The 13,440-nt window shown below is 52.7% G+C and overlaps 3 protein-coding genes across 3 annotated transcripts; all 3 read right to left on the bottom strand.

The window, feature by feature from the left end:
* Positions 1 to 4,671: 4,671 nt before the first annotated feature.
* B0T23DRAFT_316520 (nitrite reductase) lies at positions 4,672 to 8,450 on the bottom strand (the record flags this gene model as incomplete). Its single annotated transcript, XM_062834938.1, has 4 exons — positions 4,672 to 5,899; positions 5,968 to 7,997; positions 8,110 to 8,257; positions 8,365 to 8,450. The coding sequence occupies 4 exons, from the start codon at positions 8,448 to 8,450 to the stop codon at positions 4,672 to 4,674; spliced, it is 3,492 nt and encodes a 1,163-aa protein (XP_062693382.1).
* A 1,139-nt stretch (positions 8,451 to 9,589) lies between these two features.
* On the bottom strand, positions 9,590 to 12,003 carry B0T23DRAFT_429140 (Neutral/alkaline nonlysosomal ceramidase; the record flags this gene model as incomplete). Its single annotated transcript, XM_062840173.1, has 3 exons — positions 9,590 to 10,726; positions 10,777 to 11,307; positions 11,356 to 12,003. 3 exons carry the CDS (start codon positions 12,001 to 12,003, stop codon positions 9,590 to 9,592), a joined length of 2,316 nt encoding a protein of 771 aa, XP_062693381.1.
* A 494-nt stretch (positions 12,004 to 12,497) lies between these two features.
* On the bottom strand, positions 12,498 to 13,174 carry B0T23DRAFT_152913 (uncharacterized protein). Its single transcript, XM_062832572.1, has one exon. It carries the CDS (start codon positions 13,086 to 13,088, stop codon positions 12,681 to 12,683), a length of 408 nt encoding a protein of 135 aa, XP_062693380.1. The 5' UTR covers positions 13,089 to 13,174; the 3' UTR covers positions 12,498 to 12,680.
* Between the last annotated feature and the right edge of the window lie 266 nt (positions 13,175 to 13,440).

Below are 13,440 nucleotides of genomic sequence, written 5' to 3'. Positions count from 1 at the left end.
AAAGGGCTGACCGGATATTACTTGTGCAGCCCGAGTATATCTTTAGGATGTCGTAACCCGTCCCAGATCGCTGGCATGCGTACGAAGCCTCGCCAATTCGCAGACATCGACCCGTTCATGGAGCACTTTACACTGCAGATATTACACTGGTGCTCGGCCCGCCGCCAGTGTCCTTTTTCTGGAATTCGAGCAACAAGCCTGAGATGGACAAGTGTTACCATAAAGGCCTCCAGAACCGTATTTGCTTATGGACGATGGTAACTGGCCGTTCCACAGGAGTCTTGGTGACTCGCCGCTCGCTCTTGCTTTGCAACTTGCCTGCTGGGCGACAGTTCCAAAGACTCCCACGTCATCTATCTGGTTCAAGATATCTCAGCCACCATATATTTGGCTCGTCATGTGGACGAGCTTGTCCTCCATGGCCCCGGACTTGTCTTGAAGCCACCACGGACAACATGTTCTTCAGCGGCCATAGAAGGCCAAGACACTTCTCTTCTCCCCGGTTTACCCCGCTGCCTTGGGCTGGGATGTCTCATCGTCAAGACTCAATAGTGTATTAGTATTGATTTCTCTCCTGTCAATGGCGCAGCCCTGTGTTGCCGTTTGATTTGGATTTCATTCACTTGACCTCCTCACCGTTGTGGCACGACATTGGGTCAACTTGTTTGTGTCACTGGTCCGACGCGACACTGCCACAAGAAGAAAGACGGAGCCAGAGTGTTAAGAATACACGGCCCTCAATCCCTTCAACTCATCCCATGCCTTCAAGCTCCCATGCGGGTCAGTCCAGTTTCGATACCGGAGTTCCATTTTTGCAAGTTTGACTCTTGTGTGCTCAGTCCTGCGATGGGATTCACTAGTATTCCTGCCATACTACCCGGAGACTAGCAGTTCGAGCCCATGCTTGTACTTCCCCATGAACTGCGAATGTGGGGGGCAGACGCGCCAGTTCATGGTGGTACTCGGTACGGATGTCGGGTGGCTGCCCCGGATCACATCAGGCGCATCTACCGTGTCACACCAAGAGTACTGAGACACATAATGGTACTGTTGCTCATACTCTGCTGATGCGGCCTTGCTTAATGATGTCGTACTCTGAGCAAAAGAGCTGATGTAATCCGGGCAACTATCAGTGGGTGGGATTCCACACTAGAGATCTCTAAGCATGGCACCTCCGCATTTCTTAGGAGTGTGCACATCTAATTTCCTCTCCATGGGGGTGTGGCTGCTGTTGTGTAGCCAGATCTCCATCGAGTTAACTCAATACTTATGACAATCCTCCGATACCTTCCGGATGGTTCGGTATGCTTCGAGAAGTTAAGTCTAGGATATCCCACCTTCAGCCTCCTTGGTAAATTGCCTACGGGTTAGTTAGTAATCGATACTTTATTCGTATCAGTTGTCGGAAATATTTACCCCTGGAAAGATATTGAATTTATCTATATCGCCTCAAGTAAGCTTTCGGGTGCCAAGCAAGGCCTTCGGGGAAGCTTGGACATGAACGTCAACCGCCTTGGAAACCCACACGGTCCGTCCCTTTGATGGCTCATCTCGTTTCAACCTGAGAGTTGTATATGACCTGGGTTTGTAAGACGTTTTCCATTCTTTCGGCGACCACGTCTGTGGCACAGCGACGCTCAGCGCGCACTGGCACAGTTCCGTGCCTTTCCATCATGTTTCGACTGGATGGTGAACCTCATCTGACCTATATGATAACGATCTACATTTAACCAGCAGCGCTCCATAGTAAGTTGTTCTCTCCAGGTCTGGAACAATTGAACCAAAATAAGCTTCTGCCTTTTCACGTCCATGGAAACGGTTCTTGTACATGTTACATCAACTGTAACTGGGTGCTTGCAGCCAAATAGTGTAGACCCTACCGACCACCATGATCGACGAAATTTCCGGGGTACTGTGCATAGATAGGGGTCCAGCATACACGTTATCCGGTACCGACAGGCAGAGAACCAAGAAGGTGGTGATCACTTTCCCGGATCTGAGCTACTTACGGACATTAAGTACGCGGAGTCTATTGGACACGCTATGGTTCAAAGCTCGGGCAAGTGTCTGTCAACTACGGGCAGCATGGAAAATATGGCGACTGAACAGGTGCATAAACCTATCAGCGTGTAATCACATAGAGCGAGCCAACCGCTAAAGTCCAGATCCCATCATACCCAGCTGAAAGAATAAAGCTCATCAAGTTCATTCACGGGTCTAATCTCAAATCATACCATGCCGCCGTCGTGCCCTAGCCGTCCGTAGCTTAACGATTAGGCATCGCCTTTCCGTCGCGCTTAGGCTAAATGGGGCCGGATAAAAGGGAGACGGTTAAGGTTACCGGCGTTGTTAACTCAGAGTGCCAATGCCGAACGGCAGGCAGTCAGGGATGTCCACCAGGACTTTCTTTACACTAGAGTCATGCCTAGATCTGGTGCTTGAGGCCTGGCTCCCTCGTCGTTTCATTACTGGGTCTTCCGGGGATACGGTTTGCAAGCTGATTTGTTCAAGACCGAATGGAACTGAGTCCTGAGATGAACCGTGGGTTCCATGGTTGACAAGGGGATAACACACGGAGGGAGCTTGGGATTTGGTTCGGAGTCTGGATACATAACTGTCGTTGTTGGAGGGGTCGTAAGGGTAGTGTTAGAATTCGGTAATTACGTACTTGGGGAGGCCAGAAAGATGTTCATACCTTCATAATCCTGTGAAGGTCTGGTATTGAGTTCCTGGTCCTGTGACTCCGTGATGTTATGCCCTAGACCGGCATCTGACCTGTTGAGAATTGGGGAATCAGTGGGACCTGTCCGATCCGATCCGGCCGGCCGGGTAATGTAAGGACCGGAAAATGTCCACGGGTCAGTTAAGGTGGATGGAAATTTGATAGCAAAAAGTAAGCCAGTTTTGTTGTATGAAACAGGTTTGCAGTGAAAAGAGGCGACTTTTTCTTTGCCCGTTAAGTTAGGTTTCAATCTGGAGGCTGTTGAGCACCCATCTCATCGAGTGCCGTACTCGGTAGCTACGTACCGTTGGGTCACTCTGTAGTAGAAACTCGAGTAATAACAAGATATTAAATAAACCTATCAATTCCTCGTAATCTTTTCTATCCAACACCTCATCCCTGCCCTGTTTGGGGATAGAACGCACCCCAGATTCAAGGCAGATTTTTGGGAAATGGAAAATCTAAACAATTCCTGTGATGTATCCCCGTACGACGAGCCTACAAGAATCTGTTCTATGACGATTGGTAAACTGACCGCCTTGTCGGACCTCTGAAACGGCCATTGAGCGGCGATGGAAGTGAAGGAAGGTACTTACTAGACAGGAGCTTATGAGTGTCGTTATCATATTAGGCAGGCGTGCCCTCTGGATGGGATGGAATGGAATGGAAAGAACGGCCAGCAGCTGCAACGAAGCCGCAAGCCGGAGAGACGTAGACCGCCCGACGTAGACGTGGGTGAACAGCAGGCATACAGGCAGGTACCAGGCAGGTACCAGGCAGGCGCCTGTCGTCACAGGACCTGTGGCCGCCACTGTTTTTTCTCTTCTCGACAACCTCACTGCATTCTACCACGCCGTGAACTAAAGATTTGGCATGTTGGACGGTACCTACTCGGTGTTGCCCCAGCTTCACCATCTGAACTCGACATTTCGTTCTTCCAACAAAACTACCTAGGTGCCCGAATGAGGCGTCAACGTCGCTGGCGAACACGAGCCTGCCGGGTCACAGCAATGATGAAAAAAAGGGGGAGGCTGAACCGTATCTGGTGTGCTTTTGACTTCATCTCCCCTGCATCATGACGAGGGCTCCCTGCTGATCATCTTGTTCAACATCCCGAGAAACAGATTGAGAGAGATCTTCGTCAGACCGCTTACACCCGTCAATCCGTCCACACCCGTCCGTTCCCGTCGGAAGTCGAAAGATCTCCCCCAACGAACCCGACCCGAGCTCAGGTCTCGCGCGGCTTCAAGCCACTGATACCACCCCACGACTTCCTGATCTGGAAGCGCTCACACCACCAATGTGCTTAAAGATCAGGCATTCTCAGCCACGAACATGGAATAGGATGTATTTTAGGGAGTTGTGAGGTGGAATGTTGGCAGCCTTGGTCACTTGTCGGGAAAGCCTGGCGAGAGGTATCAGAATGAGTTGTACGTCCACTACATATGCTGACTGCTTCACGAATGTCTAGGAGTCCTTTGTTTACTTGGGAGATACTGGGCATATTAAGGGGGAAGTTAGAAACAATCGTGATGGTCACGCGGACCCGGGGAAGTTCCCTTGCGTTCAAGTCCGTCCTATCACAACCACAGAGTTGAGGGACTTCACTTGGAGCAAGCATCACGAACGAAACTCCGAGGATTTGACGATACTCTACATAGAAACATGGCGTAACTGATTGGAGCTACCTTCGGATTGCGTTGACAGCGAACACAACTAACCAGTGTCAGCCTACGGATGAGTGTTCAAGACATAAAGACTGTAGCAGGTTAAACGTATACCATCATCTCCAGACGGACACCTAGTGGAAACGCTTCAGATTCTATTCAAACAGCATCTATGTCTGGTTATTCTCAAATACCAAGCGTCATAACACCTATACTCCCAATCCTTACCACCATAATTAACAACCATTGACCAGAAACATCATGGAAGCCACCTCATGGCTATCACCACTCCAACCCAGGCCCACCACAGCCCCCTCCCCCAACCGCCTCAACCAACTTCTTGCCAACCTCCTTCCCAGCCTCGCTAGCACCCGGCTTCCTCCCCCTCCTCCCCTTCTTCCCCTCTACCCCCTTACTCTTGTTCAACTCGTCCAACTCCCTGAATTGCCCTTCACCGGCCTCACCCCTTTTCACCATCCACTTCTTCGTCCCCAATTCCCTGTCCAGCTCATCAACAGGCGGCAGCTTAATATACACCATCCCGTCGTCTCTTTCTTCCACATCAAATGTGGCAATAGAGAGCTCGTTGTCGTTCTTGCATGACCCCGACGTGAGCGAGAAGTTTCGCTTATGGAAGGGGCAGGAGATCCAAGGGCTGGAAGGACCGGAAGGGTTGGTAGTGCAAGATGAGGAGGTTGTGGTTGCCGGTGTGGCAGAGGAGGTGGGAGACTGAGGTGAGGATGTCACAGGGGATGAAGACCGGGGAGGAGTACTAGGTGGTGATGGCGGCAGGGCGGTAGAAGAACAAGAAGACGGCGACGGATCGGTGCCAACAAAACCGTCAGACAAAGCAAAGGTGCGCTTGTGAGGACACATCTGCTGAGAGGCATAGTACTTCCCTTTGATGCGCCAGACGGCCAGTTGCGTGTCGCCGCGCTTGATGCTGGCGGATATCCCGTTGGGGAGGTCGTCTGCGCCCTGGAAGTAGGATGCTTCGAGAACGGGTTGCCAGGTGGTTGATGACCACTTGTCTCGCAAGCCCTTGAAATCCGCCTTGGCTGAACCGCCTTGGTCTTCGCGGGGCCACATCACGGGTCTTTCTTGCCCGCGGTCGATTTCGACTTCCATGGGTGGTTGGCCCTCGTCGGTGTTGGCGAACTGCTTGAATCGCTCTTGCATCGCTGGGTTGTTGAGAGCTTCGGCCCACTCGTCAAAGTAGCTATCTACCAGCTCTTGCATTTGAGCTTCCAGTGAGGCGCAGATACCGAGCCGGTCTTCGAGGATGACTTCCTTCAGGTAGTCGATGCCACCGGGAAGGGCCTCAAGCCAGCGAGCGGTACGTTGGAGCTTGTCGGCGGTACGAATGTAGAACATGAGGAACCGGTCAATGATGGGGATGACGTTGGTCGGGGGGACGTCTTTGGCGAGAAGAACGGAGTGCTTGGGCGTGGTGCCGCCGTTGCCGCAGATGAGAATGTTGAAACCCTTTTCGGTGGCAATGAGGCCGAAGCTGTTTGTTGTCTGTTAGTACTTCATCGATCGATCGACTAAAAGAAACATCACAAGGGGGACACTCACTCCTTGTTCCCCGCCTCTGCACACTCCCTCGTACACCCCGACACTCCTCCCTTGATCTTGTGCGGCCCCCTCAACCCCTTATACCTCTCCTCCAACCTGACCGCCATCCCCACGCTATCACCCACTCCATACCTACACCACGTTGTCCCGACACAGCTCTTGACCGTCCGCAAACTCTTCGCGTACGCATGCCCGCTCTCCATGCCCGCATCCACCAACTTCTTCCATATGTTCAACAAATCCTGCTTCCGTGCGCCAAACATATCAATTCTCTGCCCGCCCGTAATCTTAGTGTAGAGGTTATACTCCTTGGCCACCTCCCCGATAACAATCAGCTTCTCCGGCGTAATCTCTCCCGCAGCAACGCGAGGAACGACGGAAAAGGTTCCGTTGCGCTGGATGTTCCCCATAAACCGATCATTCGTATCCTGCAGGCCATGATGAGCAGGACTCATAACATGATCATTCCACAGCGAAGCAAAAATGGAAGCAATGGCTGGCTTGCATGCTTCGCACCCCAAGCTATCAGCATCCGCGCCGGCTTCGCGCATCACGTCGGGCAGAGTACGCAGCCGCTTGACGGAGATGATGTTGTACAAGTCCGCGCGCGAGTACTCCGGGAAGTGCGGACAGAGGTTATTCTTCACTTCGGTCCCCAGCGACGCCATGGTGCGGTTGAAGATGGACGTCACCAGGGGCATGCACCCGCCGCACCCCGTGCCGGCTTTGGTGCACGACTTGAGGTCGCCTAGGGAGGTGCATTCCCCGGACTTGAGAGGGGCGACGAGGTCGGCTTTGGTGACGTTGTGGCAGGAGCAGATTTGCGTGTCGTCTGGGAGGTCGTCGTCTCCATCGTCACCGGCCTTTTTGGCGCCGAGAATGAGTTGCGATGGAGGAATGTCCAGCTCTTTGTGGGTCTTGACTAGCGGAACGAGACGGACGTAGTCGGTTGTGTCGCCGATCATCATGCCGCCTAGCAAGTACTTCCCGTCGGAAGTAAAGATGTACTTTTTGTAGACGGAGAGGAAGGGGTCTTTGTAGGTGAGTGCCTTCACTTCCGCCTTGCCGCCGCTCTTCTTCAGCTCCCTCCTCAGTGTGGGCGGTAACTCCTTTGGCCCATCGCGGTCGGCAAAGAAGTCGCCGAAGCTGGCCACTTCCACACCCAGCAACTTGAGCTTGGTGCTGAGGTCCGGCCGCTTGAACACGCGCGGCGTATGTAAATGCGCTTGCGTAAAGTTAAACGCCAACACGTCCGCCATCTCCACGCCGGGACCAATCAACCCGAACGTCTGGCCTTTCCAGCTGGCGCACTCGCCAATGGCATAAACGTCCGGCGCGCTGGTCTGGAGGGAGTCATCCACCACTATGCCTCCTCCACCGCGCTCTGCGCACGTAATCCCCGCTTGTCGCGCCAGTTCGTCCCTGGCTTTGATCCCGATCGCGAAACAAATGGTCGAACAAGCCAGGTATTCCCCGTCTTCGAAGCGTATCCCCTTTACTCTTTTTTTCTCTTTTCCTTCCGCTTCTTCTCCTTGATCACACTCGACTTCCTTGACCCGCTTTCTCGTGAGAACTTCAACCCCCAACCCCCTTACCCCCTCCAATACCAAGGCCCCGGCTTCCCCGTCTACCTGCCGAGATAAAACCCAGCCGTTTCTTTCGATCACCACCACCCGTCCGAATACTTGCAGATCCATTAGGGCTTTGGCTGCTTCTAACCCTAGTAGTCCGCCACCTACTACCACGCCTGTTGATCCCTTTATTTGAGTGTCGGATGACCATGTTATGAGGGACTGCAAGTCGGCGATGGTTCTATAAACGAAAACGCCGGACGCATCGTGGCCGGGTGTGGAAGTGGGCAAGAGGGCGCGAGAGCCGGTGGCGAGGATCAGGTGGTCGTAGGGGAGGGTAGTGAGGGAGGGGGTGGAGGGGGGCGGGGAGATGGTGAGGGATTTGGTGGCGGGGGAAAGGGAGAGGGCGGTGGTGGAGAGGTGGTGCGTTAGGGAGGAGGTTTGGAGGTGTTGTTTGTACTGTTGAGGGTTAGCTTTTGTTTCGGTAGATTGAAAGGGAAAGGGAAATGGGAAAGGGACAGAAGAAAAAGGGGAAAGGAAAGAGAGGAGGAGCAGGACTGGAAGAACGTACCCATTCCAAAGGATTAAGATACAACTGCTCAACTTCGCGATGACTAAAGAAGGAGGTCAAACCGACGCGGTTGTACGCTACATGTGGTTCTTCGCCGACGACGACGATTTCATATTGGCGCTGGGTGTCGAGTTTGATGAGTTTTTCGCTGTGTATTATCATTCGTATCAGCTTGTGTCATTTTCTTTGACTTCCACCATAAATAATCCTAACCCAAAGGCAAGAGTCATTGGGTTAAGTTGAGGGAGAACTCACATAAAAGCAATACCAACCATGCCCAATCCCACGACGACAATCCTCTTTCTCGAAGTGGTGGTACTTTGACTTGTACTTGAAGCCATATCCGATGATGTGCTCGCCATTGCTGGCTGACGATGGAAGAACGAGTTTCTGGTTGATGGAAAGGGTATCGTATAGTATAGTATAAGGAAGAACAACTTCAAAGGATCAACTCCGAATGTTCAATCGACATGGAGTTTGTGGACAAACCAAACCAAAACCCTCAACTAGAGGTTATGAAATGAAAAGAAATTGCTGCAAGATGGTTTCAAGAAAGGAAGACAGGAACAGACTACACTCCGTCCATGTTTGGATATCAATTGGTTTTATGAATCGACGCCTTCAAAACCCATACCTACCCTACCATACACCCCAATTGAAATCCAGCAGTCTGATACATGACAAACAAAACAGCCAAAATCACTTCGATAGAACCGCAAAAACGAACATCTCCGACAATGTTCAAACGCTCCTAACGCAAGTAGCGATAAAACGTACGATAAGGGGAAAGCGAACTTTTGGTCGCGACGCCACTGGGAGTTATGTAAAGAAGTGCCCGCTGTAAGTCACCGGAGAAGGACATCTCCACGGCATCCCCCCCCTCAGCCTCCGCTCGTCTTTCCCCAGTTCCTGGATTTCGTGTTTCCGGATTCCTTGGTTCATTCGTTGCATAGGTATGTACAGCACAGTACAGTACAGTACACTACCCTACACTACACATACTATGTACTAGGTGAAGTAACCTACTGATAGCAGCGACCCTTATCCAACCAATCAGAGGCGATCAATTCCTTACACCCAAGTAATCAATTGAGGCTCCGCGGAGATGCCATAGCATACCTAAGTCAGGTACCAAGAAAGATAAGAGCACTCGTCGCCCGCATCAGGGGGAGGGGAAAGAAACGTGGGGTGATTGTTAAAGTAAGACCTACGGACCGCGGAAGTGTTACTTTTTTGCAAAAGTCTGTTCATCTTTCTCCGGGAAATGAATGATGTAGGTAGCACGTTGTCGGGATCTCGGTTTCTTTTTTTCCAGTACTGGGTTGGTCTGGACTTTCCGAATGTTTTCCATGGCTCGGTCGTATCGTACCTGGTTTCTATACCAAAACCATGCGTTCATCCCATCATCATCATTTCTCATTATCATGCCATTCATTACCACCCATCTTACCCCAAAAGCCACCGCCTCAATCGGCTTGTCCTAAGTCAACTTAAACTCCCTACTAACCCCTTGAAACTCCGTAACCTTACCAGTAACAGCAGCCTTCGTATCCCCGTAATACCTAATCCTATACGTCCCTGTCGGATCATCTCCCTCGCCGTTACTTTCCGTTCTCGTCTCCCACCTAATCGTCACTTCACTATACCCCAACAACCCATTCGTCCTCTTCCATTCGTACGTCAAGTTCCAATCCTCATCACTCCGCACCTGCGTCCACGTCTTTCCATCTGCTCCCAGTTTCTCGACCGCGGCGTAGGTGCCTTCCAGTCGCAGGTTGTTGCGGGGGTTGGCGCCTTGGAAGACGGCAGTGATGACGCTGCCGCGGGTATAAGAAGAAGATGGCTGCGTGATGCACGTCCCGAATGGTTTGGAGGAGGGAGCGCCGTCGTAAACAACTCCTGTGATGAACGATAGAGAGCCATCTCTGTTGTCAGGCGGGCTAGGGCCTGGGGGTGGCGAGCTGGTAGAGCTGGGGGAGAGGTAAGGGAGAGCAGAAAGTGTGAGGTTGATGTACGCCGGCAGTTCGTATTGCCCAAAGAGCGTGCTAGCGCCTTCATAGCGCTGGACAGCATACTCCTCGGGGGTGGCGACGTAGTGGGCGTAGGTGTTGGCGGGACCACCGAGGACAACAACGGGCTCGGTGCTACCGGTGAGCTTTTGTTGCTTGGCGGCGGCTTTGACGGCGTCGCGCCAGCGACGGCCGGACATGGTGGTGGCTTCGGAAGGGGAGATGATCATGAAGAATTGGCCGACACGGAAGGATTGGATGTCGACAATGTTGGGGGTCCAGACATAAGGGTTGTCCATCTCGCCGACGTCGAGGAGAATGGGCTTGGGCTTTTGGCAGGCTGTCTGCTCAGCGGACGGAACTCGTAAAAGACCGCCCACGACGGACCAGAACGGATTGTTAGGAGCACCAGAGTCGCCCTGGGTGAAGTCAAAAGCGCCAGGGCCATCCGAGGTGCCAGCAGCGAAGGAGTGACCAAGAGCAGCAGGGCAGGTCTGGACCTCGGTGCCATTGTCGAGGTTGAACTTGTAGTACCGCATGTCGTGGAAGTAGTGGAATGACCTCACGGTAGAGCCAACAACCGGCGTCGAGCTTGAATCAAGAGAAGTCTAACATCTGTAAGCAACTGCTCTTCACACCAACGCAAAAGACTACTTACCCAAACATTCTTGGCTCCAGCATACTGCTTCCTCCCAATCTCGTAGCAGCTGCTTACGCCCTTATCCAGCTTCTGGAAAAGCGGCCCCCTTCCATGACAAGCCTGCACCTTGCCATCGGCACAAGTGCTGCTTTCGAAGTCGCATGCGGCACCGGTACCATCATCACAATAGGCACCCAGCGTATTCGGCGTCGTATCACCCACATTCGCGTTGGAAAAGCCGGCAACGAAACCATCAGCAGCACGACTGTCGCCCTTGACGGATTGCTCAAATAGGTATGCGGCAACGCCCTTGTTGTCGGCGTTCACGAGCGTGTTGTTCTGAAAGACGGACGTGCCGTGAACGGGGTACCAAGTGAGGACACCGACGCTCTTCAAATCGGAAGCTCTCCGGAACCGGAGGAGGGTCAAGGTCTTGTCGGTGTTGAAGGGGTACTTGGCTCGCTCGGACTCGGGGTTGGCGAGGTATGCGGAGGGACTGCGGTTATTGTTTCCGTCGTTGATGTCGGTTGTGCTGATGTCGAGGTAACCCTATTCCGGTTAGTCCTGTTCCAGCAGGTATAGTCTGTTCGTTCATACCTCCTGAAGGGACTCATGCGCCCTTTTGATCGACAGCACAGCACCATCCACAATCGCCTGATAACTCTGCTTGCTGAACCCCAGCGACGTGATCTGAGGCAACAAGTAGTTGAACCACGCACCCGGTCCGGAATGCGAGTGCGTTCCCGTAAGCGCAATGTTGGACTGGCCATAAACTGAGTACTCGTCTCCCATCCCCTTCAGCGCATCCAGAACACCATTGCGGACAGCCGTGTCTCCACTCTGCGTGTCAAGCACAATATACACCACGCGATTCTTGGGGTTCTTGGTCTCGCCGATGATGAAGGTGCGCGAGTACAACCGCTGGCGCAAACCGCTTCCGACCTGGCTGGTGTCCGCATACCCGCCCAAGCCGACCTCGACAACCGGGCCGGTGACGTCGGCCTTCCCGACACCGATCAAATACTTGTCACCGAGAGAAGTGTCCCGCGGTTCGGATTGGAGGTTGGCGCGCTGGGCATGTTCGATGCGCTGGGCAAGCTTCCGAGCGTGCAACTCGGAGGAGGGGCCGAACTGGGCGATAGCGAGAGCAGTCAGGATGAAGAAGGAAACGATGGAGACGGCAATGGTTATGAGACGTCTGGGAGGTGCCATGCCACCGCGGCGGTCTTGTTGATAGTACGGCATCTTGCGATGCTGGCTACCTGTGCCTGGGATATGTTAGTGGAGGTCTGGATCTGAGAAGGATGTCTCAAAAGAGCCTGTTCCTACATACCCTTGAAGAAGAAGAGGACTTGGGACAACGTCGCTCAAGAGAACCAAACATCCCCTTTGCTAGGGAAAGGCTTCGTATCTATACCCATCTCATCCTCCCTGGACAGACACACGACCATCTACGCTCCCCGCACGGATCTGTACGGTGGAAGATCGAAGCGTGGGTTGGAGTCCCACTTGATTTCACAGCAACGATACTGCCAAGATCAAGGGCAAGGCGGTAACCCAACCCAATCGGAGGATCTCCCACGCTTGTTGTTCATGATGGTGGGTCGGGTGTTTTCCATTTCCATTTGCGACTAAGCGATCTGTAGCTCCGGCCATGCTTTTTCTGTATCGTCGTGTCCATCTGAGGGTCCTTGCGGTCCTTGTCGAACATGGGAAAGACTCCAATGGGGTATCATCCTCGATCTTGATCAGGCATTCTGCCAAGTTTTCCTTCGTCCACCGTAACGCACAGGGCTTCTGGCGAGCTGCAACGCGATGCCGTTTGATTCAACATCCGAAGTGGTAGGACGCCATCAATGTTCCGAGGCAGATACAATTTCGATATGTGGTTCATGATCAGAAGCCAATCATCACCGTGTGTCCTAACCCACAAACATGGTTGGTAGAACCTCTCCTTCTGGCGGGAGATTTGACGAGATTAGATTCTGTGCTGTCACGTCGAATGCAACTCGGGCATCACGAGGGCTGTTCGGAGCATATCGAGTACAACATTCGTAGGTTGTATATTTCGGATCACGATCTGGATCGAGGAAGAGGGGTGGGTGGCACTGCGTCTGGCCGCTGAGATATTCCGTCCGCAGCTTCGGTTGCGATAAGGCACGAGAGGAGAGGGCGAGGAGGAGGACGAGGAGCCGAGGTAAAAGCAATAATGATTTGGCCAATCGAGACTTCAGATGAGGGGTATCATCACTACCGCAAAAGAGGGGGACGTTGGTCCAACCTCCGTGTGATTGAAAGAGGAAGGTTACAGAGAACCAGAAAAAAAACATCACGGCCCAGGCACAAACGAACGAATGGAAGCTGATAGCGGACCCAGTCCCGGTCCAGTTTAGCGTGTAGGGATGCCCCGTATGACGTACTCTACATACAGTAGTGGAACAGGGGCACTTACCTCGTGCTATTGGCGCGCTGTTAGTGGATCACCACCTAAACTTCAACTGCCGTCCATGTGCTGCACCTCAACGCCGCGGTCAACCTTATCTGGATCTTGTGTGCAACACAAATTAAAACAACCTCGGGATGGTCGAAGGAACGGAGAATATCCCTCGTGTTGTTAATTCCAAGCTCCAGTGAACTTGGTCAAGAGGGTATAGATCTACACTCGCATTCGCTTTCCCCTGA

The sequence above is a fragment of the Neurospora hispaniola genome (genome assembly GCF_033458365.1).
Source record: "Neurospora hispaniola strain FGSC 10403 chromosome Unknown B0T23scaffold_4, whole genome shotgun sequence".
NCBI lineage: Eukaryota > Fungi > Ascomycota > Sordariomycetes > Sordariales > Sordariaceae > Neurospora > Neurospora hispaniola.
The sequence above is the reverse complement of the archived record's forward strand: the minus strand, read 5'-3'. Positions and strand labels throughout refer to the sequence as shown.

Excerpts from the sequence above, each read along its gene's own strand:
- B0T23DRAFT_152913 (XM_062832572.1), bottom strand. The coding sequence starts at position 13,088 with ATGTTTTTTTTCTGGTTCTCTGTAACCTTCCTCTTTCAATCACACGGA.